Source organism: Syngnathus typhle, linkage group LG4 (genome assembly GCF_033458585.1).
Source record: "Syngnathus typhle isolate RoL2023-S1 ecotype Sweden linkage group LG4, RoL_Styp_1.0, whole genome shotgun sequence".
Lineage (NCBI taxonomy): Eukaryota > Metazoa > Chordata > Actinopteri > Syngnathiformes > Syngnathidae > Syngnathus > Syngnathus typhle.
Genome location: NC_083741.1, coordinates 16,001,134 through 16,029,055, shown reverse-complemented (window position 1 = coordinate 16,029,055; position 27,922 = coordinate 16,001,134). Strand labels below are relative to the sequence as shown.

The 27,922-nt window shown below is 41.4% G+C and overlaps 1 protein-coding gene across 3 annotated transcripts; it reads left to right on the top strand.

Annotated features, from left to right (window-relative positions):
* Positions 1–25: 25 nt before the first annotated feature.
* hipk3b (homeodomain interacting protein kinase 3b) lies at positions 26–27,810 on the top strand. Of its 3 annotated transcripts, none has more exons than XM_061277192.1 (17): positions 26–406; positions 6,603–7,920; positions 12,207–12,330; positions 15,578–15,697; positions 15,788–15,874; positions 16,235–16,419; positions 16,495–16,654; positions 18,692–18,815; positions 19,027–19,148; positions 19,274–19,398; positions 19,686–19,853; positions 20,037–20,345; positions 20,421–20,567; positions 20,678–20,925; positions 21,130–21,181; positions 22,001–22,140; positions 22,506–27,810. In XM_061277192.1, the coding sequence occupies exons 1-17, from the start codon at positions 334–336 to the stop codon at positions 23,012–23,014; spliced, it is 4,011 nt and encodes a 1,336-aa protein (XP_061133176.1). In that variant the 5' UTR covers positions 26–333; the 3' UTR covers positions 23,015–27,810. The 3 variants fall into 3 exon arrangements, with proteins under 3 accessions (XP_061133176.1, XP_061133178.1, XP_061133177.1); XM_061277193.1 differs by lacking the exon at positions 26–406 and adding an exon at positions 464–1,093; XM_061277194.1 differs by lacking the exon at positions 21,130–21,181 and having other exon boundaries at positions 27–406.
* The last annotated feature ends 112 nt before the right edge of the window (positions 27,811–27,922 follow it).

The window sequence follows — 27,922 nt, the reverse complement described above, 5'->3', positions numbered from 1 at the left end:
GATTGCTGTTGTCTGGCCAATGCCGTCAGCTCACAAACATTCTCGCTGGGTTGAAGACAGAGGAAAGAGACATGTTGGAGGCTAGCAGGGCTGCGGAGCAGCGCATCTAGACGGGGGCACGGCCACCCTTTCTTAGATGGGCTACCTTCCCAAAAGTGGAGGGAGACATATTAGACCCGCGTAGCTCTCACCCGAGCACGGCTTAATATTTCTGGATGTTCAGATGCGGGATTCAGTTGACGTTTGCAATGTGGGAGATGGTGGCGTTACCGAGGGGGAGCTCTCCCTTCCTGTCGTCTAGGACAAGATGGCAGCAGTGCAGGCGAACTGTGCATGCTATGGATTTATAAATCCGTAACATGTTCAGAGAAGCCCTGGATTATATTTATTGTGACTCTATGTGAAGGTACGTGGACGGGGGCGGCACCGTGTGTGCGATTAAATTGATATTGCAGAAGCAGTTTGCTCGTGACGTAACACTGCCGTAACTTAACAACAAACTTGGCTCGCGCGTCTGTTTGGTTTTAATCACGCGATCGTGACTTTGTGGTAACGAAACGATCATTTTGCTGCGATTAAGTATTTACTACTTGACTAGTAGAAACATTCCTAGTACGCCTATGTGATTGTGACGTTGGTTGTAACGATTAACGCAAGTGTGTGTGGTGTTTTATTTCTGTGTTGTCATGGGGATCCGTCAATTTAGACATCGTGATGACAATATCACTTTCTACTACGTGGATGAAACGAATCCGGTCATGTTGTGATTTTTGTGTCCCATTGCGTTTATAGTGTCAATCCATTATTTGTCCTAAGACGTCAACACGCAAGTTAACACAAACACGGAAGACCTTTGAGCTCAGTGAACCTTTGCAAGTGCATACATTATCTTGTTATTTAACCAAATTCAGTCCCATAGCTTGTGTTCAGATAACCGGCCATTGACTCTTAATATTTTCCACCAAGTTAGTGTGGTTTATAGATGTAGATTTTCTACGTGACTGGCTGGTTTTCTCTCCCCGGCACCTGTTGTGTTGCCTCCCACTCTGGCCACAAATTTAGGCACAGCTAATGAAACCCACTTCAGGAGATGGTAAGTAGTGTGACTGTCGATTCATCGCAAGCCAAATTGCACAAATGGTTTCTTTGGGCTAGTTATGCCTGAAAAGCACATTGTTATATTTGGGCAAATTGAGGAGATGTTGTCATCTTTATTTCAGTAATTTCAGTGACCTTTTTGTTTGGTGGAGTGTGGTGAGATTTTTCAAAAGTATTGAACAAATAAAGAAAACGTGTTAAGTGAAGCTATTATCTTTGTAAAGGTATTGCATTTGATACATAACTCAATGCTCAAATCGGTCCACAGTGGACAGACCATCCTGTTAATAGGATGTTTGATTGATCTTAACACATGGAAATAGGACCTTGATAAAGTGATGGCAAATTAAATGGAAATCTCAAAAAAAAAAAAAAAAATATATATATATATATATATATATATATATATATATATATATATATATATATATATATATATATATATATATATATATATATATATATATATATATATATATTTAAATTATTCAGCCTTTCTCATTAAAGTTGGAAACTTCAATGAATGTGTCATTGGTCTGCTACAATTTTGGCAAATGTTTCGAGGTAACCACTGCTTTTGCATCAGTGCTCACTGCCTCACCATAACTGCCAATGGAATGAAGGCTGAAGGCTCTTATAAACGTTTTCAAACGACTGCCTTTCATCAACTCGCCCTGTTGAAGTGCCTGGGCTCTGCTGGCGCAAAGCAGCATAAATGGCTTCTGCCTTCTCACACATTACACTCATCGTCACATTATCTCTCCCACGTGTCGCTTTCTCAGTCAACCACACCATGAGCAGCTTGTAGACCTTTTCATGGACGCCTCTGTGCATCTTAGAAATTATTCTAACACCCTTGACTGGTGCCATGGACTCTATCGACCCCTTTTGCTTTAATACGATAGATATTGTAGGAGTGCTGCGCTCGTATTGCTTAGCCAAGTTGACCACAAGGACACCTCATAGTTTCCTGTAGTTTCATGCTTCTACCCGTAACCCAAGAGTGCTTTTTGAAAACAAGGCTAAAAGCTTCCATTGTTTCCAATTGTATTTTTCCCGTCATCTCATACTGTATCTGTAAATACTAAGAGGCTCTCAGTTAATACATTCCCAGACTGGTTGCAATTTATTTCTTATCCTTGCTTCTTTGTTCTTTTAAATAAGGGACTCCTTTTCCCATAGACCATTGTCTAAAACATTAATAGTCATAAGCAGCAATTTGTTGTTCTTAATCTTGCTTATTTAGGATATCTAAAGCAAGGCTTTTAGGAGGTGAAGGTAGCATAGACATTTAATGACACACCCCACTGGCTTTGCAACATGTGCTCGCACTGTGTTTCCGCATAAAGAGCTGGTTTCCCGGTAACCTCGTCTGCATTTAAGGTGGAAAATATAACAGCCAGCCCCGTGACAATCTTGGAATTTCTGTGGAAAGCTGTGCAGATGGGTGGAACATTTCCACCAGAAGTAAACATTCAACATTCTTTGTAGGACAGGACTTGCACAGTGTTTATTTTAAGACCAGTCAGATAATTGGATTGGGCTACCACGTATATATTTTTTTCTTGGTGAATGAATCGGTAAGCATGTTGATCAAGAAATGTTACTTGGTATTAAATTACGTCAGGGTTGACCAGGGGTCATGATTTAATAGGATCAAAATTGATTTTTCTACACGTGTGCAGTAGAAACTGAAAATGCTTTCATATCTATTTTTCCACTTTGTCTGGTCTGAGTCAGTTGATGACGCCGCCATTTGACCAAGATGAGCAACACTGTGGCTACTGCTAATGTTCAACTACATTAGGAGAAAAGCCCGTAGGAGAGAATGAAACATGACTCGTATAACTAATAACTTTGAAACTGCGAGCCCTTCGAGGTCAGCAGTATTGGAGGATTTTGGCTCCCCGTTTAAGAACAGAAATGGTCGGCTAGTCCCAGACTTTTTGCTCTGAGTTCTTCAGAAAAACTCACCCTGAGAAAATTCAACTGTTGAGATTGATGAATTGAGGAATATTCACACCTCAGTGGTGGTGCTTACACTTTGTACAGATGATCATTTTATGATCAATGCTTTAAAAGAAAAAAAAAATACCCTGCACTTTACAGTCATTGTCTTTGTTATTATGGAGCCAAACAGCCAGTGCCCACCCAGTGTGGGATTATTTTTTTTTTTTTGCAAGGTCTTTCATAATTAGAGGCATGACGTGTCAGGCAGCAGCAGCGTTGGTTTAAAGTGTGACGCTGCCTCTTGGTTCCAGCTGTCCCTTTTACACAGTTGTCAATTTATGCTGTGTCCTGAACATTCGGTCTACTCTTTTATATTGACTGTGTACGAGAACTAATCCAACAAGCTGAGAACCTCTAAATGCAACTAATGAGAAATCCCATGTGCTCACATTCCTTGGAAAATAGAGAGGCTTTTGAGAAAAGAAGATCTTTTTCACGAGACACTGTGAGGCTGTTTGTGAATATTTGCAGCAAACCCAGTCTTAAGGCAGAGGGATTCCAAGTAAAAAAAAAAAAAAAAGCCCACCTTTACAATACCAGATTTGGCTCGTATTAGTAACTAATAAACAATCTGTTGATTCTGGCGATTGCAAACGCCTTTTTCAAACAACTGCACGGTTTATGTGCATATTAAAGGTTAGCTATTAATCAGGCACACCACCTTTCAGGTTAAGAAATAAAAACACGTGTAGGTCCGCCCTATCTTATATTGTAAATCCATCTTCATTGCGTAAACTATTTTTTATCATCTCTTTAACACGGCGCTGAACTATGCTACATTTCATTATCACATGTTCAAGTGTTATCTGCAGTGAACAGATCAGCTTTTGTGTTACTTTCAATAGTGAAGTCTAACCACATGGCCATGGTCAGTTTTTGCCTCTGTTAGCTCATTCGCTGTATGCATGAGATGGTGATGATGGGACACCTTAGATTCCCTTAATTGTGTGTAGCACAGTTTCATTGTTATATGTGATGGAGCTGATTAGTGTGTGGAAGGCTTATTCCATTTGAATGCTGCTATGCTTAACCTGTCATCCACGGACTTTTCTTTAACAACAACATTAGAAATATTCCGGCTCCGCAAAGCCATGTAAACATCAGCAAAAACCCCAATATGCTCATCTTCAGGTTTTTAAAAATCCTCGAGGTCCTTGGGTTACTCCTTTTTCCTTGGGTTACTCCTTTTCTAACCTGATTATTTGGTCATATAAATGTGTATCCGGATACATCGTGCCCATTTGTTTGTTTTGTAAATGCAGAAAGATCCGGTTTAGACAGGAAGATTCAGATTGATCACAGGGAGTGACTCTTGTCAGCTCACGCATGAAAAAAGGTTGTCCAGAATGTTTCCGAAACTGAAATTTCGACCTTAACCAGAATATTAATGGCATGTACACATTGTGACTGTTATTCACAGTATATCAATTACACTTTCTCACTCAGTACCACTTGCTTGTCACAGACAGGTGTGACGTGTTGATTTTGTTCCTGTTTTAAATTTCGAGTTGACTACTGTCATAAGGTCACTCGTGAGTAATTATCTTGCAGCTCAAGGTTGGTGGAAGGCTTTGAAGGCTGTAATGCAATCCCACAGTAGAAGCCTCATGGTTGACCAAGAGAGTATCTGGCGGCTGCTCATAAGAATAGAAGCAGCTGCTATTCTTTTTCCTTTCCCACCAATTACTGCCTTGTGTTACTCATTTTATGTCCGGCGTCTCATAATTTAAGTATATGGTGGTTTTTGTTTTTGGTGCGAGAAGAGTCTCTGACAAGATGCTCTTCCAGGGTTTGGGATCTAGTCTTCTTTAGGGTTTATCTTGCTGGCACCTGAGGTTTTTGTCTTTGGTTGTATAATGTTAGTGGTAAAGCCTTTGCATGCTGTTTTTGGCTGTTTTCTGCTGACCTCAGCAAAATTGAGATTAAACACTATTAAGCAGGGCTGGGTGAAATTGAAATCGGATTTTCTTGACCGGAATTCAATTTTTGTTGTTTTAAATTGCCCTGCTTCTCCTTAGCAAATGACATTTCTGTCATTCAAATCAAGTTATACTTGTTTTTTTCCACCCCTACCAAACTATCCTTGAAATAGTTTTTTACTACCATTTCTTTTCAGACAATGAACTTGCATTAAGTTCCGCAGCAATAATAGAAACACTTCCTACACATAAAAGCAATACGATTGCTTTCTCTTGCAAAAAATTTCCTTTTTGTCAGAACACGTACGATAAATGAACATTTTAAATGTGCGACAATTTAACCTCATGAAACTCCACAGTGCTTGTGTCCCCTCATCCATATTGGTTTGGCACAAAGAATATTGCTTTGCTTTCTTTTCTCACATATTTTTACAACCTCAGCAAAATATTTGTAGCCTGGAAGCAAGCACCTCGGATCGAAAGTATTCAACATGTTAATAAACCACTGTTTTTGCAACCTATGAATGGTCCCAATAAATGATTGGAAATGTTCAGGTTCATCATTAGTAATTAACGCAGTGATTGCCTTCCATCAGGCTCCTTCTTTGTCAAATGGAAAACCCTGAACTTTAATTAATCCATTAATCCAGTTTTTCTATTCATGCGTAGTCACTTTTGGCTCAGGCTGAAATTTAGAGCTTTCATAAGGCCAACGTAGCAAATCTTTCGGTATTGTCTGTCTTGTCATGTTTAGAGCACCAAGGTAATAGTCATCAAGCATAGGAAAGCGCCAAAAGGTATTTTTATTTGACCAAATGTTGATAAACGTGTGTAAAGCATTGAGCTTGAGCGGTTGGACAATCGGAGTAGGTTAGAGGTCAAAGTATGGCACACATTGTCCCCAATGCTTCGTCGCTCTGCCAGGGAGGCTCATTAGAAACTATTGAACTTCATTGCCCCTTTAAATGGTTGTTAGGTGATCAGATGTACACGTAATACGTTCCCATGGGAACAGTAAACATGAAATGGTACACACACACAGGTGGGTGGTGTCCATCTGCACCCCTTCATGCCATGTGACTTTATTTTCGACTGGTTGTCTTCATCTGATGCTTTTCCTCCCTATTGGTTGCCTGGAGACATGAAGCAGGGGATGTATTGCAACCACAGGGAAAGGTCAGGCAAGCCTTTGCAACATTAGTCATCTTCTCTGTGGAGGTGTTGGTGAGCTTACAGTGGATGGATGTGAGTCGAAAGGTGCTCTCAAGATCTCCACTGCAGCTTGTTTGCTCAATGATGATGATGACTTTTCTTGGCACATTTATAAGTTTTATGATCTTGCTCTGGTCCAAAATCATGGGTAGGTTTGGTAGGTTTGTAACCAATGTTATTGTCCCTTCTCGCTTCAGTCTGTGGTCGCCATATTCTGAATTTACTAAAATCTCTTTATTTGTTGAATGGAACTTTGCATCTGTCCATTTTCTATAATGCTTATCATTAGTTTTTCATATTCAATTGCTAAAATGATATTCCAAGTATTGTTGACCTCCAATGTTGTTTCTCTTTGCCTTACAGGTATGGCCTCACAAGTCTTGGTTTACCCACCACACATTTATCAAACCCAGACAAGTGCCTTTAGCAGTGTGAAGAAACTCAAAGTTGAGCCCAGCAGCTGTGTGTACCATGAGAGAGCACATCCGCGGACTTATCTGAACAGGCGAAACCTTGGTATTGTGCACCCGACGAAGGCCTGCTCCTTCTTGAGCCAAGACTTGGCAGGGGACGCGAAAGTGTTTGGAGGACAAGTGTACCCTGTGAAGACGGTGATAGTGCGGGGCGTCCAGAGACAACAGCCTGGGAAAAGAGCTAGCCAATTGGGCCCGGCTGCGGTCGAGCAGCGGCAGAGCGCAGCGGTTGTCCACAAGCAGAACCAGAATCATCGTCGTCGTCATCAGCAGCAGCAGAAGACAGTCACAGCAAGTGGGGGCAGCAGTGGAGCAACCAGGGCAGGAGGAGGGGGAAGGGGAGAGGGCTACAGTGGAGGAGGTGAGGTTGGTGGAGAGGAGGAGGACGGGAAAGCGGAGGGGGAGGGAGACACAGAATCAGACTGTGTAGGTTTGAACTCGGCTGACAGCTCTCAGCGATGTGGACTGAAACGTAAAAGTGAGGAGCTGGATAATCGAGGGAGCACCATGCAGATTGTGGAGGAACTGTCAATGTTGCCTGCCATGTTGCAAACAACGAATGTAGGAAACGCAGCAGCGCCTGCGGCCGTGGTGGCAGGAGGGGGGACTTCCAAGCAGGCTGCAGGACCCGTCGCTGGAGGATGTGACGGGGACTACCAGGTCGTACAGCATGAGGTTCTTTGCTCCCTGAAGAATAAATACGAAGTGCTGGATTTCTTGGGACGCGGCACGTTTGGACAGGTGGTAAAGTGCTGGAAAAGAGGCACGGGCGAGGTCGTGGCAGTAAAGATCCTGAAGAACCATCCTTCATACGCCCGACAAGGTCAAATCGAAGTCGGCATCCTCGCTCGTCTGAGCGGGGAGAACGCAGACGAACACAACCTGGTGCGAGCCTTTGAATGCTTCCAACACCGCAGCCACACCTGCCTTGTGTTTGAGATGCTCGAGCAGAACCTGTACGATTTCCTCAAGCAGAATAAGTTCAGCCCGCTGCCCTTGAAAGTGATCAGACCTGTGCTGCAGCAGGTGGCCACGGCTCTGAAGAAGTTGAAGAGTATGGGTCTGATTCATGCAGACCTCAAACCTGAGAACATTATGCTGGTGGATCCGGTGAGGCAACCCTACAGGGTGAAGGTGATAGACTTTGGCTCGGCCAGCCACGTGTCCAAAGCAGTATGCTCCACGTACCTCCAATCTCGGTACTATAGGTGAGTACAAAGCAGTAAACTTTGTTGGCTGTAATTAGGATTGATAGTTTTGACAGTTCACTTAAGTGCAACCGCAAGCTGTGTCATTGGGAGGTAAAACTGTCGGGTCAAAAATGTCCTTCCTCTGGCAAAACAAGGAAACCTCCCATGTGTCCCATGCTACACAACATCCTGCCAGCTAAGGAGCCACATACCGCTAGAGTCTGAAAAAAGTGACGCCACAGTGTTTATTATAAAAGATTTTTTTCAGGCTCCAGAGCCTGGAAAAGAACTTGTCGGCAAATAAATTGATTTAATCGTTGACTAACTTAGTGGCTTCATTTCAGAAAGGATTTAACACGAGTTTTGGAGTGCTAACCCCAACGTTGTTTGTGTAATCAGATTACATCTTGGAAGCCTGGCCAAGAAATTACTAAATTATATTCCTTCAAGGTAGTTACATGTAAATCGCCCAAACTCTTATTAGTTATGTAATCATAAGTTCTTTAGTTATGAACGTCTTTGGTTTTAGATCCAAAGGCGCGGCTCGTGTAGGCCTGATCAGATATTACCCGCAAGTGTAGTTTGTTGTCCCAAGGCCTTGTAGAAACCTGAAGTACCAACTTCGGAACACATGCATATTTTCGGTTGGCTTTTGGTGTTTGAACTGACATAGCTGGCAGCTTGGATGGAAAGGAAACTATGATACGGTTGCTTTTGTTGCATTATGTAACGCATAAAATGTGAACGAATCGACTGATTATTGGTTCTAGGAAATTCCTTCTCATCTGTGACAGTCAGATGCCTGACGGAACTTTTATCCCCCTGCTTGGACTCGTTCTACTTGTTTGGCGGTTGTCAACCACTGTATTGGAGGAATGATTACTTAGAGGTGATCAATGACACAATTGGGCAGTGGTTTTTATTGATAGTTTCTTTGAAGTATTGTATGTGCATCGGTATTTTAAAACCGCAAAACAATAGGGGGAGGAATCGAGAGAGGTGAGCCCAAGCCCTCTCCTCTAACAACCTTTGACGTCACTACTGCTCTTCCCGAAACGGCAAAAATCTCACAGACACACTCTAAAATCTTGTAGAAAGGCTTCCCCAAAACAGTGGAAACTGACGTATTCCAGATTTTCTTCCATTTTCTGTTCCTGGGGTTACGGTCCACGAACTGAAGTTGCTTTGTGATGCACCTATCAAAGCGATTACAGCTTTGTCTTCAACAAGTTTCAAATATCTTTTCACAAATACCATTGTGTATAGGCTGTTTCAGGAAGTTACCCAAAATAGAACAGTTTGTACTTTTGTAAGGCAGGAAGTTGAGAGCAGCTGCTTGTCATCGCAGTCCTCTCAGCGCTTTGGTGGCCATTCATGACATTCTGCTGCTCTATTTTCATATGCTGATACATACAAGTAAATATTGCTGCAATGAGCAGATCATATTTCAGTGTACACGCACTGTTTAATTTAGATTGACCAGCAAGCTATATATGTAAGATGTATGACATCATGGAAAATAGAAACACGCGCCTTCAAAAAGATATCGCGCTATCACAGCAATCGTAGCAAAAACTGACGCGGTGAAATCAATGACTGCATGCTATGTAAATAGCGGCCCGGATAAAAACTGCCTGTTTTGTGGAAACCATGTTGTGCATACGTCAAGGGAGCAGCATGTTTAAGAATGTGAACAAAGAACTGCTTAAAATAACTCTGGCCAGTGCGACTCTAGGAGAGCTTGACAATACAAGACGGTTCTCATTTAATTTTTAAAGAATCAGTTTGTTTTGTTCATTGCTCATGATCAAATAATTTCCTCATTTAATGGGGTATATTGTACACTTTACGCCTTATTCAACATTTTTCTTTGAAACAACCCTCTTGTGCAATTTGCATCTATTTGAACAGTCTGATAGTTTGCCAAAGGGCGTTGCAGGGATAGATAAGATTTTGATCCCCGACAACTCAAATCTCAAAAGGAAAAATGATCAACTAGCACTTTAAATATTTTTCATTCAAGAAGAGTCTTTGAAGCATAGGTTCTACACACAATGTATAATATATGCGCTTGAGCACCACCGCGACTGTAAATAAAATATATTTGCAAGTTAAAAAAATAAGTAAAGATAGCACGCTGAATCTATGAAAGGGTATTATTCCTACTATACCAAGTATCTGCACGACTATTTCACAATAAATGCGTACCTTTCTCTTTCGTGGCTGAGTCGGTGGCTTAACTATGAGTACATAATGAGAGGAAATGAAAACTGGAGAGATCAACTTTACATTCCGCACTGTTATTGTTTTTCCAATAAATTAATGGATTTAAGGCAAGGCGTCTAATGGATACTTGGGAGGTTTCACCTTGAAAATGAGAAGAGTCATTATTAAAGGCCTTATGTAGTAGTTGGCAAACTCAAACTGACTTGTTGCCAAGGACAGAAAAACATACTCCCTCAACTTGTCTGTACTCAGGCGGCTATTGGAAAGTTGTATATAGCCTTGTTGTTGTAGTCTTGGAAATTTAATCTCCATAACAACACAATGGACATAGAAGAAAAGCAAGTTGAACTGAGGATTCACTTTTAAATGACCTCATTTGATTAATTTGCACTGAAACTACACATTTATTACACCACGTGTCACAAAGAGACCCAATGAAGTGCTGGAGTTGTAATTTTGGGAAGCTGTGGCATTAATCTTATATGGGTGGTCGATGAGGGTCATTGTGTTCCAACTGAAAATGGCAAGTTGACAACATGAAGTCAATCTGAATTGGGACAAAAATCTTTCTTTAGCTTTGGCTCCATGTCAGCACATTAAGAGGTTTACATTGGTAGCACACGCCCAAAGCCTTGTACCCTTAATCCAAGGCCTAGGCTGATCAGAGCACAACTGCTGCCCATGTTCCACATAATAATGCGGAATGACCTGAAAATGACTATGTGGAATTACACAATTGGTGGGAGAGATGTGCAAAAATTCCTCCTGCTTCCATCAAGAGGGTGACTAGGTTTCTCACCCGTGTTTCCAAAAATACTTTTATTTATCCGGACAAGCTGCGTAAGGCTTCTGTAAGCACAAAACAACAATACCCCTCCCTGGTGTGTTGCCGCCCTTATTTGCAGGTCGGATTCCACCTTACACGTTGGTCCTCCCTGATAGGGCACGGGCGGGAGGATGAGGGAGCTATTTCTAGAAGTGTGAGATAACAGCTTCACTTAAAGTTCTGTAAATGGAAACAAAAATAGTTGTGCTACATACATGAATGACAGGCTTTATGGGGCTGTCATGACTTTAGGCGCATGGTAGCAGTTGGCTTGTTGGCCCTGCCATTCTACGGCCAATCTGCATCGACAAGATATACATCGTGTAAGATTAGATTTGTGCCGCATTAGATGGAGTTTCCCATCTTAGACCAGCTAGGTCCTGCATGAGGGCACAACACAACCCACCCAATGCTGCCCCGACCCCGAGGTTTATCCTCTGGAAAATCCTGCCCTAATACTGATGGGATGAGAAATTGTTTGCCTGACTCCACTCCCTGTGTTTTTTTTTTTCTTCTTCCTATGTTTCTGACTGACCTAGATTTGGTATGCATATTGTTTTCCGCACATGATCATAATTGTTTGCTTCGTTTTTATTTTGAGGTAATTATGTCATTTGCTACTCTTGTATTGTGTTAAGCTTCCTTAACTAAGATAAGATATTCCGATTGAAATGATTGATATTACATTTTGTACATTTAATATGATATTAATAGTACATTGCCATTTTCATGACCTTTTTTGTTTTCCACAAAGCGGTATTTTTTAATATTTCTTTTTTAATGTCCACTACTTTTTATTTAATGAGACTAAAAAGCCCACAACCACTCTTCCTCTGCTCTTCTCGTCCTCTCATCACCAAATCACTTCTAGTAACAGGAAGCCGTCAAGTAAATGAAGAAATACTAATGCTGATTTTCTGTCTGGGACAAGGAGATTTAACACTGTCCAAGCTCTCATCCCAGCCTGGCCGACCTCCTAACCCACTGGCCGGGGCCTGCTCATGCTCAGCCACTCTGGCTCAACTCATACTGCTTGTTATTTCCCACTTTAAAACATCTAACAGCCATCCTCCTTTAATTCTCTATTATTCGTTGCGACTATTTATCATTTTCGAAAATGTTTTTGTGTGTTTTTATCATCAATGCCACTTTGTGTTAATGTCTTACATGATGACATCACTTGTAAAATGAAAGTGATTCTTGAATGCAATCCTGTAATGTCATGGGTGTAACTCTTTTTGTATTTCTACAGGGCTCCAGAAATTATTTTGGGATTGCCATTTTGTGAAGCCATAGACATGTGGTCCCTAGGCTGTGTGATAGCTGAGCTTTTCCTGGGCTGGCCCCTTTACCCTGGGGCCTTGGAGTATGACCAGGTAACCAACCATATTCACACATTTTTTTTTTTTTTTTTTGCATACGCTGACTTCCTTTTTATTTATTAACTATAATTTACCATATTTGTCAGACTGTCACTCTTTTGCCTCATAGTTTAGCCTGCCCTGTCTTATACTCAAGCAACATTCTTTATTGGGTGGGAAAGGGACTTTTTTTCCGGGGGGTAGACTTAGCAGTCAGCTGGTGTCAGCAAGACTGAGCAGAAATGGGTTTTCCCATTTGTCCCAGTGGACCCCTGACGGTGTCTTCCGGGACCCAGTCTGATCAGGACTTACGCTGAGCTGCTTTGCACTATCCCCTCAAAGCCTGCCAGCAAAGCCTCTCTGTGCCACTGCTCCCTACCTGATGATGCTCAGCCTCTCTGCACCCTGCTCTGAAGCCCATGAATTATTTTTTTTATCACCAACTTTAAAATTATTCCCATCCCAGGGTCAGGCTAAGGAGAAATCACTCAACATCTCTAAAACAGATTTGACCTCGGTCAACAACACAAGAACAAAATTAAAGTCATATTTTGCATAAGACAGGTCCCATGAAATAACGTTGCCTTGGGAAGAGTTAAGGAGCGCATCCTCATTTCATGGAGACCTCTTGTAGTCTAAAGTCTCAGATGGGCAGATGAGTTTGGGTACAAGTTGCTAAAAATAGGAGATGTGAGAGTTCCTAAAAAAAGAAGCGCGATAATAGGTGAGAAGGAACCTGAAACAAAGATCACTTCACAGAAACATTGTTCTTGTTCGGTGTGGCAGAAGTGAATCCTCGACATAAATATGATTATGTCAGAGCACCTGCGATTGTGCATTTAACATGTGGCTGCCTCACATGACCTTTAGTGTAAAATCATAATTGTCACTAGTATCTTGGGAAGGATTCTGGTTTCTTCATTAAATAAATGTAGACATAAGGAACACAATTCAACTATTAGATTTTATAGTTGATATCAATATTTTCCAAAATACTTCCTCAATTGTCAGCCCTTGATTTCAATTGGGAAATATCAGTGCATTTTCAAGATTAATATTTTTTCCTTACAGATCAATTGAATAAACTAACTGAATAAACTAACCAACTCTAGTTAAAACAGTGATTAAAACATGATCAGGATGTCCCATTGACAGTGCCTCGATATAAATGGAACATACAAACTACATGTAGACAAAAATAACATCGACAAAACAAACGTTTGTTATTCTTGCTAATACAGTGAATACACAACTTAAACGGTAAGCTGACTAAAATAAAGAGGCCACAGCTGCCTGCTGGTGTGAGGTCATCCATCCACTTGCCACGGAGGGAATCTGGCTGGGGCCACCCCTTCCGTTCCGTTTTGAACTTATCTTTCTGCACGGGATCTGGTTCCATCTCACACAGCAGATTGTATTTATAACCCAGAGTCCTCCTACTCTTCTTACCTTCCTCATCCTATATTAGTGTATCATTTAGTTCAATTAATATCGGAACACCTCTCGTTTGATCAAAAGTACAAGTACTGTAGTTTTCAATATTAAAAGCGTTCTATTCTGCTCCCATCCAAAACTGATATTCTAAATTAACCGAAGAATCTCAAGGTCTTTTTGCATTTGAGATGGGTTCTGTGGTCCGTACCAAACTAAATAAAAAATACATGCGATATTGTCTAAACAATTGTGAAATAAGTTTCATACTGGCTGAAAATGAACATAATTGATAATCAGACAAATATTTGCTCATGTTTCTGTAATGTTACATTATTTGAATGGTGGTCTACTCTGAGAGACAAATAGAGTAAAAAGCTTTGAGCGCCACTGGACTACTAAACAATCACTGTACTCGTGCACACTGCACACGTAGTAAGTAACGTGTTGCTTAATTTGACTAGACTTGACTACATTCTATATTCTGATTTGCTGTACATCTTGGGAATTGATATGAACCAAATAACCAGATGGCTTCATGATTATGAAAAACAAATTGAGTCTTTTCCTATTACATTGAAAACATGGACATATGTTACTCCCACTCGCAGACACATTGCTTGTTTATACCCCAGGATCAGACCAACGTTCAAGCTCGGGCTCAATAAATGGTTTGACCAGAGATTAACGCATTAAATGATGGCAGCACAAACATTCTCAGGGCTTAGTGTGAATTTTTAGATGCAGAATATTTTTGTGAAGGTCGGAGAGATCAAAAGTGGAATGCATTTTTGATACTTTGAATGATTCTACTCTGAAATGTTTCTCTGCACTATTACTTTGATTAACAGTTGCAGGATATTAGATCACCCACACAGTCAAGATTGAACATTGAGCAAATACAGTTGATTTTCCACCTCTTTATTTATCTAAGGTTTCTGTAACATCTCGACCTTTCTATATGTTCCTTTTATAATTCTGTAACTGTCAGCAATGTTTTTGTCCATCTACAACCTAATTTTGGAGGCAGTTCTACAAAATCATTGTGTCCTCGTTCCACTTTTTTAAAGCTTTATTTTATAGCCTTGTTTTTCATCCAGGGAAAATTAATACAAGACTTGTCCCTCCCATATAATTCTATTTTCTACACCACTTCCACTGTAGTGATGTTTTTCCATTTCCAAAACGTAATTCCCTAAAGCTGAGCTTTTATCAATGTTACATATAATTCTTATTTTCTGCCATACTGGCATATACGCAAATCGTGTGACATAACAGGATTTTTTATCACATTTAGGATTGGACTGGAGCTACAATGAATGACGTCGTGTGACACGTCTTTCGCACTGTGTGGCTCCATGATTCTTTGCGATGCTGAATCTGTAATGCTCGTTGTCCTTAACACTTAAGTGTGATTGACGTCAGCAAGGCTTCTCACAGGCCTCCTCGCATAACCTGAGAGCATGTGTGAGTGTGTGTGTGGCACACTCCACCGAAGAGCAGTCGTAACCAAGGACGGCACCTGGCATTTAGCGCAGGAGGACCTTGTTATCACAGCCTAACATGAAAAGACCCTGACACCTGTCAGACATCAGCAGTGGGATATTTGGGTTTAACTATTTCACATGAACTGTAGTCTTCAAGGTGTTTGATGCAGTGCTCGGCCGGAGACAATCTGCAACCAGTGACTTTACAACATGGTGTCGCTCTTGTTGGCTTTTGAATGACAGCAATTGCAGTATTTATGGGGATTAAATGAATTTTGCTGCCTTCTCAACTGAATTTTTGTTTATTTATGTCATTTTCCCTCTCCAATCTTCTGTCCAACTAGATTCGCTACATTTCTCAGACGCAAGGTTTGCCTGGAGACCATTTACTGAATGCAGGGACAAAGACGACACGTTTCTTTTGCAGAGAGTCAGATTCGCCTTATGCAGTCTGGAGAATAAAGGTGAAACAGTTTATTGACAGATAGTACAACTGAAACCTCTTCATACTTTCACTTCACTAACACCCTACTTCAAAACCTATGTCTCCACAGTCTACAGAAGAGCATGAGGCTGAGACGGGGATGAAATCAAAGGAAGCGAGGAAGTACATCTTCAGTTGTTTGGATGACATAGTGCATGTATGTTCAACTTTTCTGACTTCTAACTTCCAAAGGTCAACATCAAATATTTAGAGAATGTGATTGTTTATCTATGAAAGTGGGTAGAAAAGCAGAATGCACATCTCTTATAATGAAAGAGCAAAGACATTTTCTATTCAAAATATCTCCTCAAACATAATACAAACCAACCAAAAAAACCTCTCAAGGTTTAGTCATCCTTTACTCAGAAGACAGGAACTCTCACACACACCCACATTCTCTTAAGTCAGAATTGATTTCAACATTTAGAATTTCTGGAAACATGCATCATATTACAATAATATCATAGCTTAAGAACTGAGAACAAATAACCGATTCTGTTAAAATATTTTGTTCCAGGTGAACCTGGTGATGAATCTAGAAGGCAGCGATTTACTCGCAGAGAAAGCAGACCGCCAGGAGTTTGTGAGTCTGCTGAAGAAAATGTTGCTCATCGATGCAGAGGAGAGGATCGCCCCCGCTGAAGCTCTCAGTCACCCCTTTGTGACAATGCAACATTTGCTCGACTTCCCTCATAGCAACCAGTAAGTCCACTGGCACTTCTGCTGACGACACATTGAGTTGGGCATCAATTTGACCACCTCATCTCTTGCGCACAGTGTCAAATCGTGTTTCCACATCATGGATATCTGCTCAACCCGCCCCAGTACGTATGAGGTAGCGAACAGGAGTAAGGGACCCTTCGTTCGACCCGGGGCCCCAACTGCTGCAGCCACAGTTAACCACCCCTTCAACAAAATGACTGTTGTCCACCCTCAAGTAAGCCATTGACAAAGTGTCTACATTACAAACTACTGTCCACGCTTTTCTCATTGTATTGCATTGTCTCATTGAAAGCCGCTGTATTGAAACAGTATTCTAGATGTCAACATGGGGCAAAAAAGTTTTCTTTTCATCCGGCTCATTGGTGGAATGGATGCAATGCGACACTTGATGATGGGTGCTGCTTAGCAAAAGGAATCTGTTATCTATGAAGTATTTCGGCCACTCCTAAGCAACGCTTATGAGAAAATCTTGCATTTGGGACAGAAATGTACGACGATAAAATGTTTTCAAGTTGTTTGTATCTGTCAAAAAATGCCACACTTCACTGAATGGTGTGGAAAATAGACAAAACGCAGCATATTGGAATGCAGTGTTTTGCATCAGATTTTTAAAATAAAATAATACAACTACCCTGAAAATATCTCCTCTGGCTTGAAGATAAAAGTAATGTTAAAAGCATATTAGTAAAAGCTTTATTCTATTCTAATTCTAATTCTATTCAATGAAAAGTTCGAGACCCAGTCTGAGGATTTGAAAATCTCCTTTCCCTTGTTGATTTCAAAACTGCAGACTTACCCATACTAACTGCCTTGTAGCTCTGGTGTCATGGCAACAAAATCACGTCACGTTGCTGAGGTCATGGCAACGCTGCAAATCTGTTGTTGCCGAGGAGAAATAAGGAGCTGACCCCTTTTTCTGTCGGTGCCACTTGATGATGCACATCTACAAATCAGTCAGTCTATAAAAGCTATCTCGAAAAAAGACAACACAAAACATCAAAGTGGAATTATTTTGCACCCCCTGAACAAATAAACAACACAACAGCTGTCTTAATAACATGCCTCTGTCAAAATACCCCATGATCAGAATTGGAGCAAATTTTACATCCTTCATTTTGACCCAGGCTGAAAATTTTGAGGGTGCGGTGCTTACGTGTGCAATTGAGCCCTTGCTCATCCTGCTCTCTCTTACGGCTGGGACCATCTCCGATTACAGTGTTGAGCCAAGTCTAAATTTGCGCAAACACTGAATTACCAGTGTTTGTATGTGGTTCATACAATGGACACATGGCTCACCGCAAATACACTGCCACCAACACCACATTGACTGCCTCACAAAATTATCACGTGAACTCATAATGGAAAAATGACGTTATTGATTATTTTATTTTTTTTAAGCTCAAGATTACACTCCCTGTCTAACACTGTAAGCACACACTTGCCCATTTCCTAAACACGTTTCTTAGAACCAACAGTACCATCACTCCATGGCATTATACTTGTATGTATATTGTGTACTATGTCTTGTCACCGTGGGATAGTGGGAACGTAATTTCGATCTCTTTGTGTGTCTTGGCATGTGAAGAAATTGACAATAAAGCAGACTTTGATTTGCTAAATAACATATTTTAGACAGTGTAGTCCAGCTGTTACCACCACCTCAATGGCAAGAGAAATGCTGTTTGGGGTAGTTATGGGGTTGAGTTTTATTTGCTTGTTTGATTTCTCACGTGATGTATAGACAACCCCAGACTCAGCCGTTTGTACAGAGGCGATTTCAAAAGTCAATTTTCCGTAATAGGTCTCTTTTAGCACAATGCAAGGCTGACGATTGCATTTTAAATCCAAAGAATCCCGTTGATGTAGCCTCTTTATTTAAGAGACCATTTTACTATAGTCTGCTGCACAAATGAGGGCTTGTATAATTATTCTTTAACCTTCGGACATGTGGCCTTGTGTTAACAATCCTTTGCAGCCACGCACACACTGTGGCAGAACAAAAAAGAGCTCAGTTCTTAGTATTGAGAGAATGTTGTGATAATCAGTATGAGTAGTGAAGCAGAAGCACATGCTTGAACAGCACGTGCGCAACGCTTGTCTCAAAGGCACAACTGGGTCTCTCTTTTATCACATTACAGTTCATTCGAATTTTAATATTCTAGTTATACTTGAAGTTGCAAATACATTTTGCGGTATGGGTCAATCACGCTTTTTTAATCATCTCAAATCTTCCATATATTTTTTTTTCCAGGCATTAGCACCATCTGCCCCCTCAGTGTTGCACCCTGGAATATCATTACAGCCAGGAAGTGGACAATTTGGAGGCAACGATTCATTTCAACAGGCACTCATCTTATGTCCACCCACTATTCAAGGTACTATGTGTACATTTTTCACAGTTTATAGTCCAAATATATGTATTATGCATGTAATGTAAATTATTCTAGGTTAGCATGTGTGATTTGATTCATTTTTGTTTGTATAGAGACTATTCAAAACTGAAGTTATCTCAAGGTGCTTTGCACCATGTTCCTCAAATGTTCAGAAACCAATTATAACTAAATATTCTACATTTTACCCCTTCAGGAATACCCACCAACACTGTGAAACCAGCTGGCTACTCTGTTCGAATGGAGGCCTCCGTTCCTCTGGTCACTCAAGCACCCCCAATCCAGCCCATCCAAATCAGACCAGGAGTTATCACGCAGGTACTGCTTTCACACAGTTATAACATCAGATGCTAAAATGTGGAGGTTTTGTGAATGACATGAACCTTGTATTTGAAGATGATCACTGATGAGATAAATATGTCGTTTTTGGATTCTCTGCACAGGCCTGGTCGAGCCGAGCCCAGCAGATTTTGGTGCCCACTTGGCAGCAAGTGACATCAGTCCCCCCACCGCCAACGACTTTGGCCTCTGACACAGTGGCGGGGCCACCAAGAGTGGGTGACTGGGGGTAAGCTGAATCTGAGATGTGTTAGTCATGCAATCTAACAATAATGTACTTCAAAACATTGTTTTAAAACTTTTCAATACATGTATGTAGAGTAAGGGTGTCATTTGCGTAAGTCGTTTTGCTATCGTGTGGGATTTGGTTGCGTTGCAACACAGACACAGAAAGCTGTTTGCCTTGAATATTAATGATTGGTGAGTCATATGCGTGTCCTTTGGGATGAAGACCATTTTGTCAGTAATGGTGCTAAAGGCTTTTGGCTCATTGTACACTGTTCTGTTTTAATGCAGGAAAGTGCATCCCCATGGTAACCATTACAGCTCAATGATTGCCCACCCTCAGCCGTTCTTAACCAACCAAATGACCATGCCCGCCCACCAGCCAATAAACATCGGCATTGCGCATGTGGTGTGGCCACAGCCAGCTGCCAACAAGCGAGCAAAGCCGTGTACCAACAGGTATGTCACTCCTGGCTACTAAAAAAAACAACAGAAAAACAGTTTGCGGCTTATATTATCACATAATACAATTCAGCTTTGAAACCAGCTAATGCGATAATAAATATCTTGGTAGTGGCCAATGAAGATTTTACTTTATCAATGCTGTTTTTCATGATGCGACATGGTTCCTTCTTCCCACAGAGGCAGCAGCTTTTCCCAAAACACAAACAACCCAAATTTACCATGCCAGTCCCCAAAGATGGCTGATACAGCAAAGAATGTGGAAGAGGCCGCAGGGGAAGAAGCAAGATGCCCTGAAGAGAGGCATGCTGTTATACACGAGCAAGAAACGGAGCAGGCAGAAGAAGATGATGACGACAACTGCTGCAAAGTAGAGCCGGACTGCCAGGACCTTTCGGTTTCGCAAGAGCAGCTAACAAGCCCGTCTGTCAGCGTCATCAGCATCAGTAGTGATGAAGAGGAGGCCGCACAAAGGCACTCAATGGGCGAGTGAGTAGAGTGCCAGGTCCCTCGAGCAAGAAAAGCGACGGCTCTGTGGTAAATGTCGTTTTTTTCCTTTGTCAGATGTAAAGGAAGTGCAGATTGCGAGGCATGTCAGAGCACCGTTAGTATGGAGAGAGTGTGTTCCCTCAGCAGCCCCGACAGCACGCTCAGCACCAGCTCTTCAGCCTCCGTGCAGTCCAGCACGTCACCCTGTAAACATCCCAACAGGTATGATCAATATAGGCTATCACAACAAAGTCCTAAGCGACCATATTTGGCATTTGTCAACGCAACAGCGTTGACCGTAACGTTTTTCCTCTTTTTCTTCTCGCCTACAGCATGTCCGATGACGAACAGGAAAGTGGGTGCGACACAGTGGACATTTCACCCGCCTCCAACGGCAATAACACCAGTCCCTACCCCCAGCGGCGTTACATTGCCAACAGCAATCAAAACTGCAAGCCTCGTGTTACATGCGTTGCCCTGGAAACTCAGCCCAGCAAGCCGGCCGTGCGTACGGCCGCCGTGCCTCCGATGAGAGTACAGAACAATAACACTGGTGTCGGTGAAGCACCTGGCAGCACAGGTAATGCTGACCACATATAGTGCACGAAGCAATGCATCAGTCATGATTTTAATATTCAATGTCGAACTGACTCGTCGGATGTCTGTGTTAATATGGTTAAGTGAGTAATGAACCCTGGATTACTAACTCGGCCACGGAGAGCAGCAAGTGCTAGGTCATGATAGCTCAAAAGTCTAGTCACCACTGCTGCTGTCTGCTCTACAGGTCACATGGCCTGGGATTACGTCATCTTAGTCGACCACAGAGGTTCTCCCAGGTGATTATGGGTGACCTGACTGACTTATCTGAGCCCATTTCCGGAGTGGATATTTATTTTCTGCCAATAGGCTAATTCTAAACTACTCTGCTAGTGTTGTGTATCTGTGTGGGTGTGAGCTTCATAAAGCTACGCATGGCATTTGGGATTTGCTTGGAATTAAATATTCAAAACGTGGATGACGACCAGTACACGCAAATCCTGGCTGTCATAAACACCCAAGTTTGAATATTCAATTCATTCACATGTACAAGAGTTTTTCCACACGCCATGAGTAGGGTTTTTAACAGCTGTGGCCAGTGGGACGTCAACGTGTCACTTTACCGAATGTTTATTCAACGCCGCCCCGCACCCTCACACTATTTTTGTTTTCCAAAATTGGGCTTAGGGAAGGTTGCAATGTAAATCCTTCACAGAAATCATTCAGTCATATCACCTTTCATGTCAGTCATGTCGCACGTCCAACCACCAACTGGCCACACATAAAAGGGCACGGCTACCAGCTATATTTAGAGCTGATGATCTGGCCTCACTCTATGAAAGAGTTTAGTTACCAGTTCCTCTCTGATCCCTCAAACATGTCTATTAATATCATAGAGATCACATTCAGAGCAGCCATGCCGCCACGTTGAAAATTGGGAGCTGATCAAACTTTGAGAATAGCAGACAACTGATAAAGTCTCCTGCCACAATTGTTGTTTAATGTCATCTACCTTTAGCGATGACATGCTTTTGCTCATCGGTTTTTGCACAAATTATAGTCAGGCAAGAAATTAATAGCATCCTCATCTCTTGGTATCTCCTTCACTTCTTGCTCAGTTCTGGAGTCTTCATACCAGTCCAAAGGGAGAGGCCCTTCTGGGTGGCATCATCACCACTCCACTCCTCTGCTCAACAGTTCCCAAAAGATCACCCCTTCATTCCAGCCCCAGCAGCAGCAACCCTTAGCCTTTGGGCAGGTGAGAAATTGCGGGAGTCGCATCCTCATGCGCCACTAAGTGTTTATGACTGCAGTGGAGATTCGATATGAGTGAGTGTGTGTGGCATGATTACCATTAGGAAGGCAAGAGAACCACTGATCCAAGTGCATAAAAAGTTCACATGTAAAACAAGAAATAAGACAAACCTTGGTCAAACCTGGTGTCAGAAGTTTGACATCCACTGATACAGATTGCTTCCACCAGTGAGCATATTGCCCCATCTATTCCCTTCCTACAGCTTTGAATTGTATTTATTTCAAAAGTTGCAATGAAAATACAGCACCATCTAGTGGCAAACAAATGCAGGACGTGTCTTGTTGAAACCTGACCTGTATCTCTTCCAGGTCCAGCATTTCACTTCCTGCCACCAGGAATGGAACGGCAACTTTGCCCACCGCAGACCGCAGGCCTTCATCCCCCCCACCATACATGGGCCCGCGTTCACCCTGTCCCACAGCAGCCCGAACCACTCTGCGGGCCATCCTCACCTTGGGGGACACCCGCACTCCCAACCCACCTTGTTGTCCTACCCCCCTCCTGGCCCTCTGGTCACGGCCGCGCCCGTGGCCCACCTCTTGGCCTCCCCTGGCGCCTCGCGTCCCGTCCTTCAGCCCGCTTACAGCATCTCTCACCCAGCGGGCATCGTGCATCAGGTCACAGTGGGCATCAACCCGCGGCTTTTGCCCTCCCCAACCTTGCATCCCCAAGGCCAATTCAAGCCCCTCTTCCCCCCGCATTCTTACATTGCCTCGCCGGCCTACGCCAGTTTCCCACTCAGTCCCACCAAAATAAACCAGTACCCCTACATCTGAGCATAGGTGCCCAGGTACTCTTCTCACTACCCGAGGGCTAAAGGCGCCGGGCGAATTCTGTCTTAAACCACGAGCAACATGGTTTTTCATTTCCAAAAACCATGGCACAACCACAGAGAAAACAAGCTATTTTTTGAATCATGTCAACTTGGGTGTAATTGAACTTCAAGCTTTAAAAAAAGGAAAAAAAAAAAGGAACGATGTCTGAGATTTGGGCAAAAATTCTGAAGGAAATAATGTATGAATGATTGAATGAATGAGTCGTTAAAGTCACACTTAATGTGTTTTGCACATTTGATATACCTTTGCATTGGATCTTCTACGAATACTCCTCAAAACAGGTAAATAATTGGGGTGGTGTTGAATAGTTTGACGTTGCACCCCCGACCCCAGCTATTTTTCTATATTGCCTTCTTACATGAGCAAGACACATTCACATTTGTAAAGCCATCCCAGTCTCTAGCTCTAGATTGCCAGATGTCGTCTACAGTGTCTATTGTACCTTGTTCCGAGTATTTGTACTTTTCCAGTGTCTTTCGGTGTTCGCAATGTCAAAAGTCAACTAAGCGATTTTAAATAGGGTCGTTCCTCACGCTGCATGTGGTCTTGCATGAGCAAAAGTGTAAATTGAACGATGCGTTGATGTTGCTCTTATCGTTTGTGTGACAAGACTCGCTGCATTGTATAACTGTCCCCAGCCATAGTGCCTTACATATTGTTCATGTTAGTACTTATATATGACTATATACAAGACTATTAATGTACTGGACTGCAGCACTTGAAATTCCAATCACTCGATGCAACCTATGTGTGAGTATATACATATACAATTACGCGATGCATCATGTGTGTTTATATATATATATATATATATGCGTGCACACATAGGCTGCATGGATGTGATGTATCGCGGATAGCGGTGCGCTTATACTTTGGTGTATATTTTAGTGCGTCGTAATTTCCTTTTCCCTTCATGCAAGTTAAACGGCATGCTTTGCGGTTGCGAATGCGTTGCTGTTTAAGGAGAAAAAGCAACTTTAGTTTTGTCCAAATGAACTAGTGTACAACGTGCAAGTACTGAGTATTGCTTCATAATCACTTTCTATTTAGTGAAACCTTTATTACTAACAGTTGTTTGTACTGTTGGACGAAACTGCAATACAATCTCAATAGTCGCCTTTCCCTCCACACTCGTCGACGTATTTTCATTTCACTTTGTTTCTTCGATGTTAAGAGGTGTGTGGGCATGGCTTTGACTAGGTAAGGAAAACAATGCAAATGAATTCACGGTATGGATTTTTCCAAGCCTGAGCAAACCATGCAGTATTCGATATACACACATATATGGACGTATATTGTAGAGCTACAGTATTTAGTACCAATGCTTGATGAGGTGTGAGTTAATTGTGTGCAATTCTCTCATTTATGCATGTGTGACAAAGGTAACTTTTTCCCTTTACATTTCTTGATGGCTAAAGGCTTCGCAGTGTCGACTGCTTCTTTTAAACATTCCGTCAGGGAGGCTATATATACATATATAAATATATACGGTGGGAGCAGGTGTCACCAGTTTATATAGCATATATCTATATATACACGTAGATCATGTGTGTGTTTTTTCAGTTTCGTTTCTTAGTTACGCGTGTATTATTTGTCTTTGATTTCAAATGAAGTTGCTTGGCAGCACCAAAGACTGTAATTCATTTCCTTGCGTAAACCTCACTTGGAGTATAGTCGTAGAATGGGGTCGATTAAAAAGAAAAAGAAAGAAACAAACATATTTAAAAACGGCCGAGGTTTTGTCTAGCTTATTGGGCAATTAATAAGTCGTATCATTTCTTTCTTGAATGTATCGTAGATCAGCTGCTAAATGATTGCCACTTCCATAGTTGTGAAATTAGGTGATTTCTCTGAGTTTGAGCCTGGCGTCGCAAATTGTGCGTGTGTGCGCGTGTGTGTGTCTGTGTCTGTGTAGGTCCCTAATGATCTAATATAGAAGTGGTTTTGATTTGTTTGTTTTTTCATGTTTCTATTTGAAGTGTCATTATAACTACTGTATTGCTGATAACGAACGCTAGTTGCATTTGTTGTTTCTCGGGGTGTGCGTGCGTGTTTATGCATCAGTATTTTATCCTTTTCGACCTATCCTTCGAGGCTCATCACAACATATAGATGATGTGTATCGATGTATAACTTAATTTTTGTATGTTTTCATATTGACGTTTCGTACTCATTTAAAAAAAAAAAACGTAGCTTGCAGTATCAATGTAACTCGTACGTTAACAATATTCTCCCAGTGCAACGGCATTGTGCATGTGAAAACGATCTTTTATTTACACTCACCATAAAGGAAGGCGGATTAGAATACTTACCCACAAATGATTTTCATCGCCCAAGATGTTTGAATTGATTTGATCTAGTATTTATTGTTAGAATGTTTTTATCTGTTCAATGTTATAAGAATATCAGCTTTGCCTTGCGTTGTGATCGCTGCACTGCTCGTCTCAGTGTTTTTAATTGGAAAGCCGCCGTTGTCGTGTGGCCCTTACTGAAACTGAAGCAGTGTGAGCAGCACTGTGTATGTGCCTTGAGATTCTGAACATTCGAGATGCATATTGAAGGAGGAAGGCCTAGAATCCATTCAATCCGTCAATACGCTATACGGACAAGTACTGGGACACATGCAAGAGGTAATTATTATTCACGAGCCTCCTATACAGAGAAACCATACAAAATGGCCTTGAGCTGTAGCTCAAGTTTTTTTTTTTTAATTGAATACTTTAAAAACATGTAGATGAAAGACTCACTTCTCATGTGTTTTTTTAAGACTTGTTTTGAAAAATGGACGGCAAAGCAGCTCGTCTATTGTGCACATGGAGGTCATTCTCACACTTTTGGCGTCAAAACTCATTCGTGAGACTGATGAACAAAAATTTAAATTAAAAAAAATAATAACAAATTCAAAGGTACTATTAAGTGGCTGGTGGGAAGCTGGACTAAGAGTTGTATGCTCCTTCAAGTGTTCCAGTTAACAGGCTAGTGCATGTGTTTTAAACCAACTGGAAATGATTGATAGCGAGCTGGCTGACTCCAAAGTAACCTGTTACGCCAATTTTGAGGCCTGTTGAAGGCAGCCTCTTGGGAAAGTTGACTTCAGCACGCGGTGTGTTGAGTGATTGACGAGGTTCAGGTCAGGCCTCTGGCATTGTTCCAAACTCACCCAGCCATGCCTCTCTCATTATCATGCATTGCTTGCAGAAAGAGACACATTCATTACTACTATATATGAAGTCAAGTTTATTTATATAGCCCTAAATCACAAACAAGTCTCAAAGGGCTTCACATGTGCAAAAATTGACAATTATTCTCAACATCAATGAGCTGTCTCAATGTGATGAATTAACAGTCAGAGGGAACTTTTTCCTCCACCCTGATTGATGACATTTTTAGGAGCTATGTCCCAAGACTTTTCCGTATACATGAGTGTTCAAAGTGGCTTACGTAAAAAACAAAACAAGATAAGACTTCATCCTGTTCGCCTCTGATCAGCTTGTAGAAAACCAATAGAGGACCATGCATAGTGGTGGATTGTACCAATATAACACTTCATAATAACGATAACCATGAGCATCATGTCGCCCTTCTTTGGATTGTCACTGGCTTGAAACAGCAGATGCAATACTTTAAACATTGTTGCCGTCATTGCACCACACAAGTGTTCTTAGATGATACGTACTTTACATGACCTTGCATGTGCGTCGCTTTGTTTTCGTCAAGCACCCAGAGCTCATTTGGTAACACTGGCTTTGAAGAATCACAAACTCCTCTACTTGCATGTTGAGTTTTCTCTCTTCTTTGTTCATTATAAGGAGATTTATTCTTGTGGATTCCTGGATCGCTCACAGGCGCGATACGTTTCAACACTGATATGGTTGTATGCTTTTTATTTGTTAGTGATTATAATGGTGATATCATTTTGGACAAGAAAGCTTTTGACGGCAAGACATGAACTTGACAGATGATTACTGCTTAAAAAAAAGTTTGCCAATAATGCGCATGGGAAATGTAATCGGTGTTGTGGTTCCTCCCAAAGTATTCACCAGCAATGCGACGCAAGAGGAGATGCAACCTAATGTTTTGAATTCCACCCATCACCTTGCTTTACAGAAATTTTTGTTTTCATTTGGAGGGTTTTTGTGTAACATTTAACAGATAAAAAAGTTTGTAAACTATTATTGTAATGATTTTATGACACACACAAAAAATCCTCTGCTGCGGTTTTATCCTTTAGATTTGTTAATTCAGGGTTGGTATTAGTCTCAATGTGCTACTGTGTTACAGTTTGATTTGTTTTGCTTTATTTTGGGTTTAGCTTGTGTTCATCTCTTTATGCAGAGTTAATTCATGCTGCAAGTTATGAAATTATCTGTCTAGATGGCTCATCAAATACACTTGATTATAAAATTGGAGCTATTACTGTTTAAAAACCTGTAGACTATTTTGTGGCTTTGGTGTGTGTTTTTTTGTTGCCATTTGTTTGATTTGCTTTTTTAATTTGTCTGTGCTACACTAGTTTGCCATGTAGCAATTGCACTGTGCAATATTTACAGTATGAGGACTGGGAAACTAACTATGGATGTGATGTCTCTTTACAGTTTGCGTTAGTGTTTCCTCTCTAGTTCTCAGTGATTTAGGTGTGACCAAGCCTTCTCTACTTAGTCACATTAAGCGGGTTTTCCAGGTGACTCTTTTGGTGAGTGTCGAAGTAAGACTTATAAATGGTGTATTATTGTTATTAAGATTCACTTTGAATTAAAAAAAATCTATTGACGCCGTTTTTTGCCATGTGTGCTTGTTCATTTTGTTGTCAGTGTTCAATTCTGGCTCTCAATGACTCTGATTTTGTGATTATCTTTTTTTTTTTCCTTCAGTTCCTTCCTAAGACAATT

Bases quoted from the DNA above. Each gene is read 5' to 3' on its own strand.
- hipk3b (XM_061277192.1), top strand. From the start codon at position 334: ATGCTATGGATTTATAAATCCGTAACATGTTCAGAGAAGCCCTGGATT. The intron at 16,655-18,691 runs GTAAGCCATTGA...TTTTTTTTCCAG, and splicing joins TGACTGTTGTCCACCCTCAA to GCATTAGCACCATCTGCCCC. The intron at 22,141-22,505 runs GTGAGAAATTGC...TATCTCTTCCAG, and splicing joins AACCCTTAGCCTTTGGGCAG to GTCCAGCATTTCACTTCCTG.